Source organism: Phaethon lepturus, unplaced genomic scaffold (assembly GCF_000687285.1).
Source record: "Phaethon lepturus isolate BGI_N335 unplaced genomic scaffold, ASM68728v1 scaffold5162, whole genome shotgun sequence".
In the NCBI taxonomy this organism is placed as follows: domain Eukaryota; kingdom Metazoa; phylum Chordata; class Aves; order Phaethontiformes; family Phaethontidae; genus Phaethon; species Phaethon lepturus.
Window position 1 is genome coordinate 28,714 of NW_010521106.1, and position 17,691 is coordinate 46,404.

General features: G+C 38.6%; 1 protein-coding gene across 1 annotated transcript in view; it reads left to right on the forward strand.

Annotated features, from left to right (window-relative positions):
* The first annotated feature begins 692 nt into the window (after positions 1-692).
* CAMKMT (calmodulin-lysine N-methyltransferase) overlaps positions 693-17,691 on the forward strand; it is a 45,309-nt gene continuing 28,310 nt past the window's right edge. The window contains exons 1-5 of the mRNA XM_010281394.1: positions 693-738; positions 1,399-1,459; positions 4,472-4,526; positions 5,599-5,662; positions 10,870-10,936. Of these exons, the coding sequence (XP_010279696.1) occupies positions 693-738; positions 1,399-1,459; positions 4,472-4,526; positions 5,599-5,662; positions 10,870-10,936 (293 nt within the window). The remainder of the gene's footprint in view (positions 739-1,398; positions 1,460-4,471; positions 4,527-5,598; positions 5,663-10,869; positions 10,937-17,691) is intronic.

A 17,691-nucleotide genomic window follows, 5' to 3' on the forward strand; every position in this document is an offset into this window, starting at 1 on the left:
TTTCTGAAGCCGTTGAAGTGCCCGTAGTTCATAATATTAAGTTTCTGCCACGTTAATTCATAATGCTGTGTGTTGTGGGGGGAGGCTAATCCTGTTTTTTACCTGTGGATAGACATGTAAGCATGCTTTTTCATTGCTAAGCAACAACAGGTGGAAAACAACGTAGAACCAAAATTTGGCCGCATGTGCCTGTGATTCATCCTTCCCTACCTTTGGGAACCGAACTCAAGGGCCTGAATACAGGTCGGTTTTCCCCAGGCTCCCTCCAGCAATGGTGGGAGCAGACTGGTGCCTGCAGGACAGCGTGCAAGCCACGCAGGATCTGTGCTGCCCGCGCTGCCCTCTCCGTGGGCCACGGCACTTCAGTTAGATGTTCCAGCGAGGTGGGAAACCGGCCTGACAAAACAGCGAGTTTCATGAGTGAATGGTGTTGAAGGGGTAAATTTGCATGGATGCATCCAAGTACTTGCCCAGGTTGACAATGACCAGTGTAAGTTTTATGATGGAAGCTTGTAAAGTTATGAATAATACAGATTAGGTGAAAAAAAGCGTGATTGCTCCTTTCTATTCCCATACGAGAACTAGAGGCCCTCAAATGAAAATGCCAAGGAGGCAAGTACAAAACAAGAGAGAGGAGTTGTTCATACAGCACGGTAAAACTGAAGTGCTTCCTGCCACCGGACATTGCGGCTATGGAAAGTTTACCACCGTCCGCAGAACAACTAGAAAAATCCTTTGGTGACTATTAAGCAGAAGTTATTGCTTGTATCTTCTCTCCTCTTCAGGAACTTCTCAAGCCAACAACTAGAAATCATGCTGCGTTACTGCCCTAGTCCTGTATTTGTCCTTAGCATGTGTTGCTGATCAGTGTCCCTTATGGTCAGACTGATGACTGACCTAACAAAACCTAAGAGAAAAGGAGCTAAATAAAATGAAACTGGGAAGAAATTAAATGACTGTAGCTAATGAAAAAGGAGGGAGCTCCTGTCCATTCTTAGAAACAGGCTACAAGGCAAGGTGGGCCTTGCGTCTGGCCTGGTACAAACGGTTTGATGTTCATGTGAATGCTCAAATGTCAGAAGTTTCATGGAATTAAATTTTATATAACTTTTAAAGTCTTGACAATTCTATGTCTATGTATAGATATATGTGTGTATCTATAAAATAAATTTCTGATCATTAGTCGGGATGAAATCAATGAAATATTCCATTACAATGCTTAAGTCAGAAGTGTTCCATTAAAAGTCTTATTTGTTTCTTTATTCCATGGTATTATGGCAATTTTAGAAAATGAAACAGTTGGTAGAGGTCTGCAAATGGTAATATGTATTCAAATATAATTTTAGACCAAAAAAAAAAAAAATCTGTTCTAAGCAGGTGAATATGTTTGTTTTACAGGTCTCTGGCCATCTGAAGAAGTGCTGGCTTACTACTGCCTAAAGCACAATGAAATATTCAGGTACAGAGTTAAACATAAAAAGATATTTTCCAATCTGTTAGTTTTATTGTATCTGCATGGTAAAGATTGCTATGATTTAAGTCTTCAGATTAGATTTAAAATGTTCAAGGTGAAAGCATGTTGCTCTTAACAAAGAATTCTGAGCTGCCTTTGGGTACTAATATTGCACAGCAAGCTTTCTGCTATATGTCAAAGACTTTTGATTTCCACTCAAGGCATTTTATTTCACTTTGATTTTTGGGAAACAAAAGTGAAGCTCCCATCGATCAGTACGGATTGTGAAGGTCAGGAAAAATAAAAGACATTCTTTAAACTGACATCCGTTGCAAAAGCGAGAAAAATATTACCTGATAAAATACATAATAATCACTGCATATAGTGATGGAGGAATTTGCACCTGTTTTCAAGTGTTGTGAAACAATTTTGAGACATCCTGCACTTTTATTTGTTTCTGGTTTTTCACGTCTTCTGAACTTGTAGAAGACACTTACCAAGGCTCCAATAGGAACACCTAAAAATAAAACCCATCCTGCATCCTCTCTCTTCCCCCTTGAGTATACAGAGCTTTGCACTTGGGAATCCTTGAAGTTTCGTTGTCCAGAGGATGAAGGGAGTGCAAGAATAAGCCATTATTGCAATGCGTTTGGAGGCATAAATGGCATTCTGAGTCAGGGTGCCTGGCTAATACCGAGTAAACCAGCTTGGAATATACAAAATCCCTCCGTCTGCGCACATATGGTGTTGGTAAAATAAGGAAGACCGAGCAGTAAGCGGTCTTCTTACCAAAGCTGGAAGCGTATCAGCTGTGAGCTGGTTCCTGCAGCTCGCGCAGACTGCTATCTGAAATCAAAGACCTGGCACCAAAGTACTGCCCGGCTTCGTAAAGCCTCATTTATACTCCATCCGCCACCCGAACGAAGCCCACCCCGTTAGCGGAGGCAGCTACCTCCACCTAATCTGGCAGCCGCTGCTCCTTCCTCCGGGTTTAGCTGGGCACTGCCTTGTGTGACCTGTGCTTGTAGCGGTGTCCCCGTAGCACTTTGCTGTCCTGCCCCGTGCCGTGGCTCGTACCCTCTGCTTCTTCTCAGAGGCTTTTTGCAGCAAACCCCTCTGTGCTGCTCACTAAAAGGGTGTTTTCCCGGTTTGGGTATGCAAGCCTGGATGCTCGGAGGCAGCGATCAAACTTCCAGGGAGGAAACGGGCAGTTTCACATCCTGATTTCTCAGGATTGTGCCCTCGCAACAGTACACTCAGGGTAGAGTTTCTTACTTAATTCTTATCGATAAGTATCATTAAATAGTGCCTGAAAGATGGATATGATTTTTTAAATTTGCTAATAAGGGAACTTTGCACTAAAAGAAATTATTTATATGCATAAATATGTGTGTGTATATGCGTGTATGTGTATGCTTATATATTATGTGCATACAAATTTGGTTCAAAATGCACTAAAAACCACACACTAGATACCTTCTTTGTTTATTTCAATAAGCATGACTCTTGTAAAGGATTAAGTGCCTTGTGAATCTTAGATATATAACCATATCTATATACTTTTAATATATATGACATATATGGTTTAAAAATGAAAGCTTATGTGAGGAAAAACCTATAATCATTCTATTTAAACCACAAACTGCAAATTTCCCACCTCTGTTTTATATTCTCGTTGGGTTTACGTACAGCTTGTTCCCACAAGTCCTTCTTCTGTCTTATTTCCATTAAATAGGACAACTAGCCTATTTTCAAATAAAGTTTGTGGAAACTAAGAAAAATAACTCTCTCCCATCCAGACAGCGAGCATTAGAATACAGTCATACAGCCTAGTCCACGGGCCTCAGTGAACAACATACCAGCATCTGTATACTGATACGACATCCTAGGTGCTCTTCCTAAAGATCAGCGTCGAGTGAGTAGGGAGGTAGTACTTCGGCATAAAAATAGGTTTTCAAATGTTGGTGTTTTAGGGGAGAAGAAAAGGTGCAACAAAAAAAAAAAGTAAAAAATCTGTTTAGCTGAAATTCCATTTTCTGCCTGTCAAAGACGTCTCAGTGGGAGCGTTTCTGCCGGCTGTAACAGTTGCCACAGATGTGGCTACAAAGCAGCGTGTTCCTAAACCGAGGCTCTGCCTTGCCCTGGACGCCGCTTCACGCGGTTGCGGCGCGGGGTCGGCATCCCTCCCTCCTCCCCTCCTGGGGCAGGCCGTGGCTCCGGAGGACATTCTTTATGGCTGCCCCTGCAAGCTCCCATCCGGCACGCTCTCCGCGCCAAATGATATTTCACATGCGCGTCTTAGTAAGGGTGCAGTATGGTCTGAGTTAAAAGCAGCCTTTTTAGACCATGTATTCAACCCTCTGCTCGGGCTCAGTTTAGGCTCCTGACGCTAACTTCGTTGAGTTTTCTGTGGCTTAACTGTTTGCTGTTCCCATCGTCGTTCATAACGTCGTCGTTTGTAGGTCACTTGCAGTTTTAAGTGCTAATTGAAGGATCGGATTTCCTCGTGTGTAATTGTTTTGTGGTATATGGCTTGTTTTAAAACTCTTCTCTTTTTAACATAAAAAGGCTTTTAGGCATAACTATATGGAGAGATACATAAATAATATTAATTTCCCCATTTACTTCTCTAACTGTTTTTGCAAGAATGAATGTGGATTAACATTGTTATCCTTTCCTAACAATTATCTTTCGCTACTCTAGCTAGTTTAGTTCTAAAAGACAGAGCCATTGACAAGGGAAAAAAGGGAACCTTCTCAGATTTTTCAGCTCAGCGGTGGTAATGTTGCACTGAACACTAATGAGGGAACCCCCACTGATTTGCCTGCTTTGTGACTTTTCTATTTCATAATTATTTTTAAAACGCAAAACGACATGAGGTAGCCTAGTCATGTCTCTACAACTTCCTGGTAGCTCAGTTCTTGCTGCAGATGGCAATTTGTTCTTGTAACATATATGTCTCTCTGACCATTTTCATCTAATTTGTATGGGTTCTACCATTTCCTTTCTCTCTTTCAGGGACCTTGCTGTGTGTGAGCTAGGGGGTGGCATGACATGCTTGGCTGGGCTCATGGTAGGTCTTTTCTCAATTCCAATCCCATTCAGAGGAAGAAACAAAAGGAAAAATGTTCCAGTGCCTCCAACTGCTGGGTCAGAGAACTGTCAACAGCCTCAGCTGCGGTCAAGCTGCAGAGTCTTGAGAGACCTTCTAGATTGACTTGCTTTCGTATCATATTGATTTTATGGTTGCCTCGATGAGCAGAAACATTTTACCTCCGTGTAGTCAATATCTCTTGTTGTGACATTCCAGGCCACGTACGATCTGTCTTTCATTGCCATAGCCGAAGCTTTTTTTTTTTGCCCTTTTTTTTTTTTTTTTTCCAGATTGTAGTCCCATTTGCTAAGATACAGGAATAGCCTGGCGAATCACAGTTGGAGCACCATGATATAGCTGCTAATGTTTTGCCTGCATTATTACACCAACAAACATGATCCAGAGCTCTCAGTAATTAGATTCTTTTGAATTAGATTGGCCATTCAGGAGAGTCGTTCACCATTCTCTGGGTTCTGAGTCATGTATTCAGGAGATATTATGTAGCAGTGCAGTGCATTAGACAAGTTTTTATGTCTCTACAAATAAAAGCATATTGTTACACTGATTGGCATTTGACAAACCTGTCGCTCTTATACAATGTGTCGAGGTTACAGCCCAATGTGCGAGCATGTCAAAGCTCACAAAAAAATTACCCTTACAAAGCCATCTGCCTGCAATGCAAAGTTATATGAAGGGCATCAGGCAGTCAGACAGAAGCAAGCTGAAAGGCAGAGTGACAGCCTTGTATGATGGCTCTACTAGATAAACAGAAGCCCGCAAATGAAAGCCTCTCAGAATACCATCATCCGCTGTCACAATGCAATTACGGAACAGAATGATAGCAAGATAGAGGCTCCCGCAAATGGAATGATAAAAGTATTGACTGATTTGATTGAATGATTAAAATAATGCAGACATAAAATGAAAAAAGATTGAAGATTGTTACAGAGAAATAGGTGAGGAAGCATGATACTGAAGGCTTGTCACTCCTGTCTTCACTTCCACACAGACAAGCATATTTGCTCATTGTTTGCTGTGCTCTTTTTTTCAGGTTGCTATTTCTGCAGATGTCAAAGAAGTTCTGTTAACTGATGGAAATGAAAAGGCCATCAAAAGTATCCTTATTCAGATAGAAAACTGGTTTGTTGTGCTCGTTCCTTTTTACTGGCTGAGTAACAATTGATATAAAGACAGACAGCATGGGGTATATTAAGAAAAAGTGCCCATATAAGTAATTAAAAAACAGAGGTAGAATATCTTGAACAGAGCTACAGCTTCCCCCACAATAAATGCCACATTTTCTTCTTTAATTAAAAACGTACGTCGTGGCACAGAGCAAGTACAGTAGTAAATATTTGTCTTATAGTCGAGTGCTGAAAGATTCCTTGTGCGTATGCTGCACGTTACGGGAGGTGTAGCAGTGAACCAGATCATTAGCTCCCCTTCACATATTCGTTTTGCAGAAGAACTAGATTTTTTTTTTTTTTTTTTTACTTACCAGGTACTAGCCTCTTAAAACATACCCAGTATTTGTATGTTGTTATAGCTTTTCCAGTGTATATTGAAATGTGTGGTTTCGTTGTGCTGCTAAGTTGTAACTGCCTACAAATTACCCATTTAGTGTGCTTAATCAATTATCAATTTGTCATTATTTCTTTTGATGTAAGACTGCAAAACTCCTCTGTCCCTTGTAGAAAGCATTTTATTATATTTCTTCTATTAGAATAAATTGCTGTTATGCCCTTCTAATATGAACACATAGTTCAGAAAATTGAACTGGACTTTGGCTAAGCAAGAGAATGAGTGATCATAATTTGTGGCCACATTAAGTATCAGCACAGAACAAGAACAGATATATACAGTGAATACTAATAGCCCTTAGAAACTGAGAAGAAAAAAAGGAAGATATCTGTTTGCTTTTGTTCCTTAGTAATCTTTCTATTTGCATTTTGAGGCAGACTAGTTTTTCAGCTTTTGGCCACCGCATCATCAGAATTATTTAGATTTGAGTTTTGAGGTTTGTATGTATTTGAGAGCTAACATAATGAGTGCTTAGTGAAAAAAATAAGTTTAACTAATTTGTAGTTTAAAAAAACTGCAGTTGCTGATAACTGTTACAACAGTAGACGTTGCAGTACAATAATATTAGCTGCTACCTTTAAAAAGACTTTCTCAGAGGTAATGGAGGTAACTATAATTGCTTACAACACTTTAACAATTTCATGGAAAAAACAGCCAAGCCTAGATCATATCTTTTAAAACTTGAACGAAGCCTTATGAAAGTCTCTTTTTTCTCAAAAATGCGAGTTCTCAGTTGTGTTCCAGGGATTCTTATTTTGTTAAATTCTAGTTTGTTATGCTTGTGTCTTAAGGAGGGAGTATTCATTATTCTGTGTATTTTAATCAGCATCACCCCTCCCAATCTTTCCTCTATGTCATTATGAAGATAAAAAATGCGGGAGGAAAAAAAAGTGTTTCAAAACTAGCCTAAGAAAACAAACTGATGCTTTATAGAAGCACAGGTATTTGGCAAAAGGTCATTTTACCCGCAGGTGAGCTCAGTAATCATCAAGTCAGCAAATATCTTGCATAGCAGATTCCATAAACGTACCTGAACTTTTCTGAAATTTAGGCATCTCCTACAGCAAGGAAAATTAGCGAGTGCTAAGAGTATTCACTCAGCCTTTGGAATTAAGCAAATTAAAGTGCTTTCATTCCTGAAAAAGATACTGTTAATGTCATCTAATGAGCACACCTTAGTTTTTTCACAATATGTTTTAGAAATATCTTTTATTTCCAAAAGTCTTACAAGAAGTCTTCATCTGTATTCACTCAGTGAATCCCTTTCAGAGAAGCGATTGGTGGAAGGCTCTAACAGGAATTTATTTTTCTTTTTTAACATTTGGTGCTCTGAAGGCTCAGCATTCAAAGTGCTTTTATTGTGTTGGATTTGACAAAGGGCTTAATATTAGCAGGGTGCCAAAGTGCAGCAGACTAAGAACTTTACAGTGTAGGTGGAATGTATTCTTAAAAGTGCACATAATAAAATTTATGTTGCATTTTATGTGTTTTATGGACTTCAGTAGTAATTTTATGATTTGTCTTATGGTAATTTTCTTTCGTATTCTTTTCTATAGTGTCTAGCTGTAACAGAAGTTTAGGCTAAATTTAAATCTGTTTCAGCCACACAAGACTCACTGAAATCAGTAAGAATTTTTAGTGTAATTGGAAATAGTATTTGGCCCCAAGTGCCACAGTCTACAAAGGATGTATTTGTGCTAATTTTTATTATTGCTGATGATATTTTTTAATTGTTTAACATACCAAATTAAATTACTGTGGGATAAAATACTGTTTTCTTTTCTAGATTCTGCTCTTCAGAAATAGTTAATGCCTAGTATTATGCTTTTTATGTAGGTGTTATAGATTAAAATAATCTGGTTTAAAAATTACTGTTTACATCTTCCCTTTAAATTTCTTAGGAAGCTTAAATTACATGCCAGTCATACTATGATATCCAAAAATTACTTTCCAAAAAGTAAAAGTGGTTGTCAACAACAACAACAAAAAAATCACTGTCAGAAGCCAGGAAATCACCAAGCAAGCCTGCTAATTATTCTTAATGGGCAAGATGAGCACATTAAGAAACAAATGAATACATCAGTGAAATGTAATTGAAAATCGACCTGGCAATAGTGCATTGCATCTGAGAATCTGCCTTTGTATTATCATCATCATCATAATTATTGTTGTTTTTGTTGTTGTTATCGCTATTCAGTGAGCGTAACTAACAGCTTTGCCTTGTGAAGTCTCAAGCTTTTGAGGATTTGATTTTTCTTTTAATTTTTGACATTCTTCATATTATTCTCCATTTCATACTGCCACAGGAAGTATTCACTACGTATGTTTTCAATATCTATATTAGGATATGTTATTGAAATGTTACAAGTTAAAACAACTTATTAATATGTTAATTTCAAATCATTGTTGTCATTTTTAGCCATTTCACTGTGAAATATATAGCTCTATTTTATATTAATCTGTGGTCTTATGCATGAGGTTTATGGAGGTTTTTTAAAGGATATTATGATTTGAGTTACTAGTCCACTTAGAAGACTTCACTCTAACTCCTTTTGCTTATCATGGGCAGATTCTAATCAATTAACAGATCATTCATATTGCAAAATGACTTAAATAAAGACAGATGTTATTGCTTTTGCAGCTTGGCTCAAAACTTTACTGTTGTTTCAGTGTATTTTATCTAAGTTCTTTGAGGATCATTTAAATAAAGTATTAAAAAGAAAAATGCAGATATTTCAAGTGAATTATAAAGATATACATAGGCAAAGTCATCAGATTCACGCCGCTTTGTAATTTTGGGTGATATGCATTCAGATACAAATTTTCCAACTTAGGTACCTAATATCTATGACATAGTCAGTCATGAACATCAGATTCTATTTCCCCAGAACACTGGAAGCATCTATACTCGGTTCGACATGTCCAAATCCAAGGGTGAGGTTCATTTTTAGTAAAAATTGCCTCCTGTTTCAGAGAGGCTGTGTACCTTCTGCCTTAGCTCTGTTTCACACCATGCACTAGTGACTTGAACTACTGTCTGAAAGCATCAATAATACAAAACATTGTTGCAGTGCACTATAATGGCCATTAAAATATAGTGTATGGATCTTTCAACAGTCCTGGGAAATTTAGGTTAGAAAGGTCATGTTCAGCCTGAATGCCTGAAGACACGGGCTCATAAATTATTTAAAAAAGCTAGTGTTAACATGTTTCCAACAATTATTAATAGTTTTGCTCAGTTATATAATTTAAGTGCAGGGCTGCTAATTTATCAACAAAGTTAGTTCCGCCTCTGCTTAAAAATGGCATGGTTTGCTCATGGAATTATTTATGCCTTCCTTTTGCTTCACAGGTATAGACCATTCATTGCTACTTCTCATTGCACATTGTGGAAAAGATTCAAAAGGCACGTCCAAATTGCAGAGATTTGTTTAAACCAGTTTTCTGTCATTCCATGTCTAGTTTTTGGCTTCACAAAATACCAGTTGTCTTTTCTTTCACATTGTTTGGATAGAGGTTTTCCTAAGATAACTTTTCTTAAATAGCCAACTGTGTTAGGAAGGCCAATTATGGGATTTCAGCAAAGCAAATAAAGAGATACAACAGTGATATTTTAAATTAGCCTGACACTAGTGTTCAATGTTCTTATAAGAGCACTTGCAAAGAATTCAACATATTTTGTGCACCTAGAAGCATCCTCCTAATTAGCGTCAGATTTCCTGTACCTTAAATAAGAAAGAGGGATCATTGACATCTTTACCAAAAATGTCAGCTTAAGATAATTTTGTGTATTTTGAGAGTGAATCGTTCAAATCCGTATGGATTCACGCTGGGTGACATTTAGTATTCTCATAGGTTTTGGTTATTTGCTACACCTTTTCCTTCCAATGCCTTCTCACTAACCACAAATGATTGATTATGAAGGTTATGTTTGTAGGCTTAGATGACTGAGCGCAGCTTCCCTTGAAACTTTTCATTGATAGCCCTTGCTTTGGCCTGCTGAATGGCTACTCAAATTCGTGACCGGATCTTCCAAACTGAAAGAAGCTGAGACATGAGGCTGAGGCATTGAGACACGAGGCTGAGGCACTGTTGCGGTGCCTATGGGGAGGAAAAGGCATTTATTGCTTTGTGCTATCTTTCACGGTTGTTCCAAACCGTTCTCAAGAAAGCAAATGGGCTAGAAACTCCCTTGCCTATAGGTCGAGGTGCTCCCGTTGTGTGTTGGATTTCCCCCAGACGGAGCCAGGAACAAAGGTACGTGTCTCGTAGAGGGCAGGTGCTCAAAACCCATAAAGCCTCCAAAGTCTCAGCACTGTGATCCAGTGATACGGTCAAAAGCAGCACAAACTAAACTGGACGTTAAGTGACCGTGCTAAAAAATTTCTGTTTGCCATGGTTATAATTCTTATGTTTGTAAGCAATAGTTGCCTTTAAATGTATATAAGGTATGGGAAGTCTTTTTCAATTGCCTCTGTAGCTACAGGGCTAGCAATTCCTGAAATGAAACAGTAAAAAGAGGTAGGCAACAAGAGCAAGTTGCTGTATAGATACATGGCTGATGTGCTGGAGTAGCAACGTAAAATTTATGCCTCTGAAAAAAGACTGACTCTCAGCACAGATTAAAGAAGACCAAAGAGATAAAAGACATTATGAAGGTATTAACAACGGAAAAAATTATTTTTTATTATTTTTATTGCTGCTCTAGTTTTGTAGATAATTCTTAACGACTATGCTACAGATGTGAGTGAGATCATCACAAGAAACCAAAATGCAGGACTATTTAAGGCTCAGAAAGTGTCAAGCTGGTAAGATTCTAATAACTGTTTTACTGATTCTTGCACGTAATTGTATATTTAATATTTAATGTTCGTGTGAAACGTATGCAAAAGTGGGAAAGTGTGACCTGTATTACTGATGCTGACCCAGATGTATATACAATATAAGTAGGTAAGTGATGCTCGATGGAAATTTGGAAGTATTTTTTAAAGTTTTTAATTGCTTTTTAACATAACAAATACAGTATGATTAATCTTGGTGACATAACCTCTCTTTCCTTTTTATTCATTTTAGCAGACACTGTGTCTCTTCAGTCTGTGGTTTACTGCATGGTTGAAATTTGCCTGCTTCACAGTCAGCATTACCCGTTGTACTGAATATGAGGCTTGGAATGAATGTACCTAAATCACTGGCAGGTTTCATTTTAAATAGCTCTGAGAATTCAGGGTGGCAACTAATCCCATTTGCCCCTGAGGTGGATGTTGTCAGAACATCCCTGGGAGGTTTTCTGGTCATCCTGTCTGTGCGATCAGTATCACGTGTTGTTGCTGCAAGGGCAGATGGGGAGCATGCGAGCCAGGCACAGCGTGCTGGGGCCCTTCTCTGCTCTCCTTGGCTGTGTCCTAAGGTGCAGGGCACACCCAGCATTTCTCTCAAAGCCCGTCAGCTCTGCTGTCTCCGAGTTAGCCCTGAAGGCGTGCTCTGGGGGTAAGTGTTGTAGAGGCACAGAGAATTTGGTCTCCAGAGCCCTTCCTGACCCACTCTAACAGATGCCACTGAAGTTAGCTGTTCAACTATCTATTTCATTGAGGCATCTCCAGGTACAGTAGGGACTGAAAGCAGCTGGAAATTTGAGGTTGTGTTCGTCTCTCATAATATTTAAAAAGTAAGTTGTAAAGTAATTCATATATATGGTATAGGGTTGTGAATTAGAATGTGCTTAGAGATGGCTACCCAAGAGAGAATAGTGCACTTTTATTTGTGTGTCTAAATCTTCCTTTTCCGGATGATTCTCATTCCAGAAGAAGGGCTCTCAGTCCTTCTCAAAGTGACAAAAGTAAAGCTGAAAAAGGGCTGAGAAAGGCAAGCTGTTACAGCAGAATAAGCTTATTAACGTAGAGGGTTAAACCCATACAATTTTAATGGCTATCATTCACATCATTTATCCTATGCTTATGTAGCCATTCTGTGTAGAGAAGTTCTTTTAAGTGAGCACTTAGGGTTAGGAAAATTCTGCCTTCATTAGGGAGGGTGTACGTGCATATAACTTAGAGATATATCTCTGCATCCTAATAAGTGCCTGCCAAGTAGACAAAGGCCACGCGGGTCCCAGGAAGAGTCTTTCACGTTCCGTGTGCCGAGCGCTTCTTGTGAGCAACCTCAGACACTCATCCCTGCTGAGGAGAGGCTGTGTGGTGCGTCCATCCAGCAGCTTAGATTTTGCAGAGTTCCAGTTGCCGTTTACTTTGTATGAGATTTCAGATTTCATCCCTTGTCAAGACTTCAAACCTGGTCTTTTAGATATCAATCAAAAGCAGATTTTCTACCCTGTCCTCATTTACATTTATCTAATGCTTAAGGTCGTTTGTGATCATTTGAGTGTATTTCAGCATATGGAATCAGTGAATAATAGATTTCAGCCTCACGCTGTGAAGAAAGATTGTATTTTTACAAGACTTGATGTTGTTTACTGAGTGTTAATAATCACTAATTAATAAACATATCTAGACGTCATAAAATGTTGCAGTTTTAAGGAGTAAAAATGTCAAGTGTTTAACTTCTTGAGTCCAATAGCATTTGGGCCTTATTTGCATAAATGAAATAATTAAATTAGAAAATAAAGCGAAGTACTATATCAAAACACAAGGCTCATTACAATAAGCACATCATTTGATTTTTAGTTCTACATTCTTAAGGCTTTTGCAGGTTTGTTGTAACAGTGTAAAGTTTTATAAAATACCTATTCAAATGACTCTCTAATCCCCAAAATAATGATCAACTCGCATTTCTTTATATTATACACATTAACAGTTGATTTCTCCTGTCAAAATTAAGGTTATGCTTTGGTTAGTTATTTGAGAAGTGCTAATTGATGGATCAGTCCTTCAGATTCAGTAATGACATGTGGTGAAGGCAGTAACAAAGTTATTTCATCACTTTTCACGGCCTTGAAGAAACTAGAAGGCTGATGTAAAGTCTGAAATATTACCGTAACCCTGATTCACTTTTCCTACAGCCGAAGCCTTAGTTATATAATGATAATGTTGGGGGGGAACACAAGAAAACGTAGTGTTTTGTAGAGAAGAAGACAACACTGGCATGCAAATTGACATTAGGAGACTTCTTTTACATTGATCAGAGCTTGCAGGCAAATTAATATAGTGATGTATTTAAGTGACTTACTGCAACATTAATTTAATCTGGAGAAGGCATGTTCCTCACTCTAATGTATGCTTTAAACAGTGTCCAGTCTTGTAACTTAGCACAGTGTCCAGTGCAAAGTTACAAGGTTTTTTCCATATGAAAGATAATTCAGAATAGATCCTTCTCACTGCACCTTCATATCACTTTGGGGTCTTGTACTCTTTTCCTTGCGCATGGAGTAGAAATTATCAGAATGAGAGTTGCTTTGTGATTGTTCCAGAAGTCTAGACTTGCAAAATATGCCCAAAAATGTATGGTGCAAAAAGGAGCAATCCAGTATCAGCCAAGAGAAGTTAGATTAGGACAACCTGCCATACATTTATTTATTTAGATTTATACAAAATGCAGTAAATGAGCACTTACCTAGCTCTCTGCCAACTCTTGATTATTGTTTAAAAGTACAGTAACGTAAGCCAAACTGGCAGTTTGTCATATTATGTGTTATAAAGTAATAATAGATATTCAGTAAACAGTTTACTTCAGCGGTGGATATACAATTCTATGTTTATTTTTAGCTTCCACAAGTATGTACAGTAATGCCTCCAAGTTACTAGTAATGACTTGCCATAGGAAGGTGAATTATGAGCTTGATGATTTTGTTTTTCTCACAGTTCAAAAATTATCCATTAATCACTTTAAGCTTACCCCGTAACTTAGCATATGAGTTATCCTGATAGCTGTTGTTGTACCATCAACTGTTATTAGTTTGGCATGCATCATATCATTGTTTTGAACATGTCCACCAATGATTAAATGAGCAGTAACAGTCATGGAATCTCTGCTCCTTTTCTTCTCTTTATTTTAATGTGGAAATCTTCCTGAAGCAGGGGTTTGGGTTGTAGAATTTTGAAAAATTGTTGTTATTACAAATGTCATCGAGGAAAAGCTTTGACAAAGAGGAAGGCTTGCAGTATATTTTAAAGATTAACAGACTCTGTTTGTCTTATCTACCAGGGAATTTGTTCTTCCATCAGATTCCCTTGTCTCAGAAGACTGAATCTGTTAAGAACAAAATTTGTATACTTATTGCTGATATGGGACTTGTGAGTTTTAGGTGTGGACAAGTCTATTGTTTTGCTAATAGTTGCCTCAGAGAGATAACATTCTACACAGGAGTGTAAATAAGTACATACAACACCAAGTCAGTGAGAGGAATGCTTATGGTGTGATGCACCCTTTGATTTTATTCGTAATAATTTATCATATACTTCTTTTTCATTCTGTAGTTGACATGTATAGCCAGGTGACCAAAAGCCTTCTCCTTAAAGGTTAACAGTTCAGTTATAATCTGTTATCCAAGATTTTAGTGTTCATTACAAATGCAATGAATTTACAAGCTTCCAGAATTAAACCTAAAAAGAAAAAAGGACTTTCTGAAGACTAAATGGCGTTCGGTATAATAGTATCTATACTCTCAGTATATATACGTCAGTGACAGAGCACTGACCTGTATAGTCCTGATTCCATTCTTATATTAATTACCTTTTTCTCTGTAACTGCCAACATGTCAATATATTACCTTACTGAAATGTTCTTCAAATATGCCAGCTTTCTAACCTTCCTGATTTAAGTTGGTCATGTAACATAACTCCCACTATGTTTTAATTCATCGAATTGACCTGAGTGTTGCTAAATCCAAACTTTTTGAAAGCTTACTTACTGAACTTGTTGTGTGTGTCAGCTTAGCAGCCCTAACGGAATCCCTTTTATCCAACTACTTTTCCAGTCTCCCCATGTAACACCCTTGCAGGCACAGCATCTAGTGGCAAGGAGGAAGCTGACAAAAGGAACATTTCCTACTCTTTGGTTAGAAAGAAAAGGCTTCTAGTTCCTGCTGTCTTCATTTGATGACTTTAGGTACATGTGGGAAGAAACAATGAACCATCTGTCCATTCATGTCGATTGTGAATTTGTAGCTCTCTGTCACGGAAAACTCAACTCAGGTGGAAACCGTTCCATATCTCTGATCATACTTGCTCTTCTCTGTATCTTTTCCAGTTTCAATCTACTCCTTTTCAGATGAGGGTGAGCAGTACTGCGTTCAAAGTGTGTGCAACTGATAGTTATATGTAGGGTAATAATAATGCTTTCTCTTCCTCTCCTAAAAATGCCTAACAGTGATTTGCTCTTTTGATTGCAGTTGAGCACTGAGCAGATATTTTCATGACACTGTCTGTCACGCCATCAGGAGCTTTCTGGTGATGGTCAGTTCAGAGACCTTCATTTTCCTTATGAAGCCAGAATTATTTTTCCTGTTTTGCACTTTGCATTTATCCACACTGAATTTCATCTGCTATCTTATTTGGTGCTTATATAAGTACAGTAACTTACTTTCATCCTTCTGCAATTCTTCACAGTCTGCTCTTCTCCTTACTGTCTTGAATAACTTCTTGGCATCAGCAAACTTTGCCACCTCATTGCTAATCTCTTGTAAACATGTTGAATGCAACAGGTCCCAGGGGAAGTCCACTGATTATCTTCCTCCACTGGGAGAACTGACCATTTACTACTACCCTGTTCCCGATCTTTTGTTCCATTATTTACCATGCCAGACTTTTCTCCAGTGGCTGTTTTCCCTAAATGTTGTTGGTGAGGATCTTTGACAATAGCCTTTTGGAATCAGAAGCAGCCTTTGTCGCCCAGATCACCCATATCTGAACATTGTTGACACCTTTGAAGAGCTCCAGAAGGTTTATAAAGCAGGACTTACTTTTACAAAAGACATATGAAAAAAGGCTTCTGTGGTGAAATTGTCTTCGATTTCTTCTACAGTGAACACTAATGCAAAGAATTAATTTCATCTCTCTCAAATGTTGTTACCTTTGGTGAGTGCTCATTCTATACCCCGATTATCAGCTGGCAGGAAGATTTAGAACAAAAGAAAGAGTACACTCATTTTTGGCCTGCCTAATTTTATTATTATATTTAATTTTCTGAATTTATGATCCTTTCTTCATTTGGGTGCTACTTCACCTGTTGGAGAAATGACATGTTATTTCTAATAACCTTCTTTACTGTTTGGCCATACCAGCTGACTTTCACCAACTTCCAAGTCTCTCCTATTTGTGTGTTTCACCCAGTTGTGTTGACTTAAAAAATTTGTAATTTATTTTAAATTGTTTTGCAGTTCTGTCTCTCTTCTTTATGTGACTGGATAAAAATATATAAAGAGAAAAAAAACTGAGAAGTTCGCAAGCTTTGGAGAGAAATTTCTATGTGAAAAACTAGAAAAAAGCTAGGTGCCTGCTAAAACTACAGCATTGCATTATTTTACATAATTTTTGCTCACAACCGTGGCTGTTTTATGATGGTCTCCTCTTAGCTTAAAAAACATGCTTTTGGTAAAACTATTTCACTTGTACTCTTCTGGACTGGACAGAAAGACTAGGTGGAGGCCACTGATACAAGAAAACTTACATCTTTCTTCCCAGAACTTTAAAGGAAAATGTCCATGAGATGTTAAGACTCTAAGATTATTTGGTTTATTCCTATGCTGGTTTTTGTATCCATCTTTTTAGCCAACTTCTACATTGTTTCCTGGTTCATGTTGTTGGCATTGTACCTTTGTCTACCCTTCCTTGTATACCTTGGCTCTACCTTAATAGGCAGTCATCAAGTACATTTTACACACAGTAGGCTCTCCCCTTCACTGGTGCTCTCGGCTACTCTTTGCCACAGACGTAGGAAAGTTGAGACAAACTTTAAATTTTGACAAAATTCTGCTTACAACATTGTCTTTGTTGTTTTCATTAATATTCAATTAATATGAGTTATTCAAACGTTAGCCATGGATACTGAAAACAAATGGGGTTCAGGAAAGAGGCAGAAGAGTGAATCAGGGTCTGGAAATGAGACAGTTCAAGAGCTCTGTTCACTTAACTTGTCGTTTTTTAACCCCAGCAACTCAGCCACACACAGCTGCTCCCTCGCTGCCCCCCCCCGCCCCCAGTGGCATGGGGGGGGGGATCAGAAGGAAAAAAGTGAGAAAACTCGTGGGTTGAAAAAGACAGTTGAACAGGTGAAGCAAAAGCCGCGCACGCAAGCAAAGCAAAGCAAGGAATTCATTCACCACTTCCCAGCGGCAGGCAGGTGTACAGCCACCTCCAGGAAAGCAGGGCTCCGTCACGCATAGTGGTTGCTTGTGTAGATAAACACCAACACTCGGAACGTCCCCCGCTTCCTTCTTCTTGCCCCAGCTTTCTATGCTGAGCATGACGCCATACGGTAGGGAATATCCCTCTGGCCAGTTGGGGTCAGCTGTCCTGGCTGTGTCCCCTCCCAACTTCTCGTGCACCCCCAGCCCACTCGCTGGTGGGGTGGGGTGAGAAGCAGAAAAAGCCTTGGCTCTGTGTAAGCACTG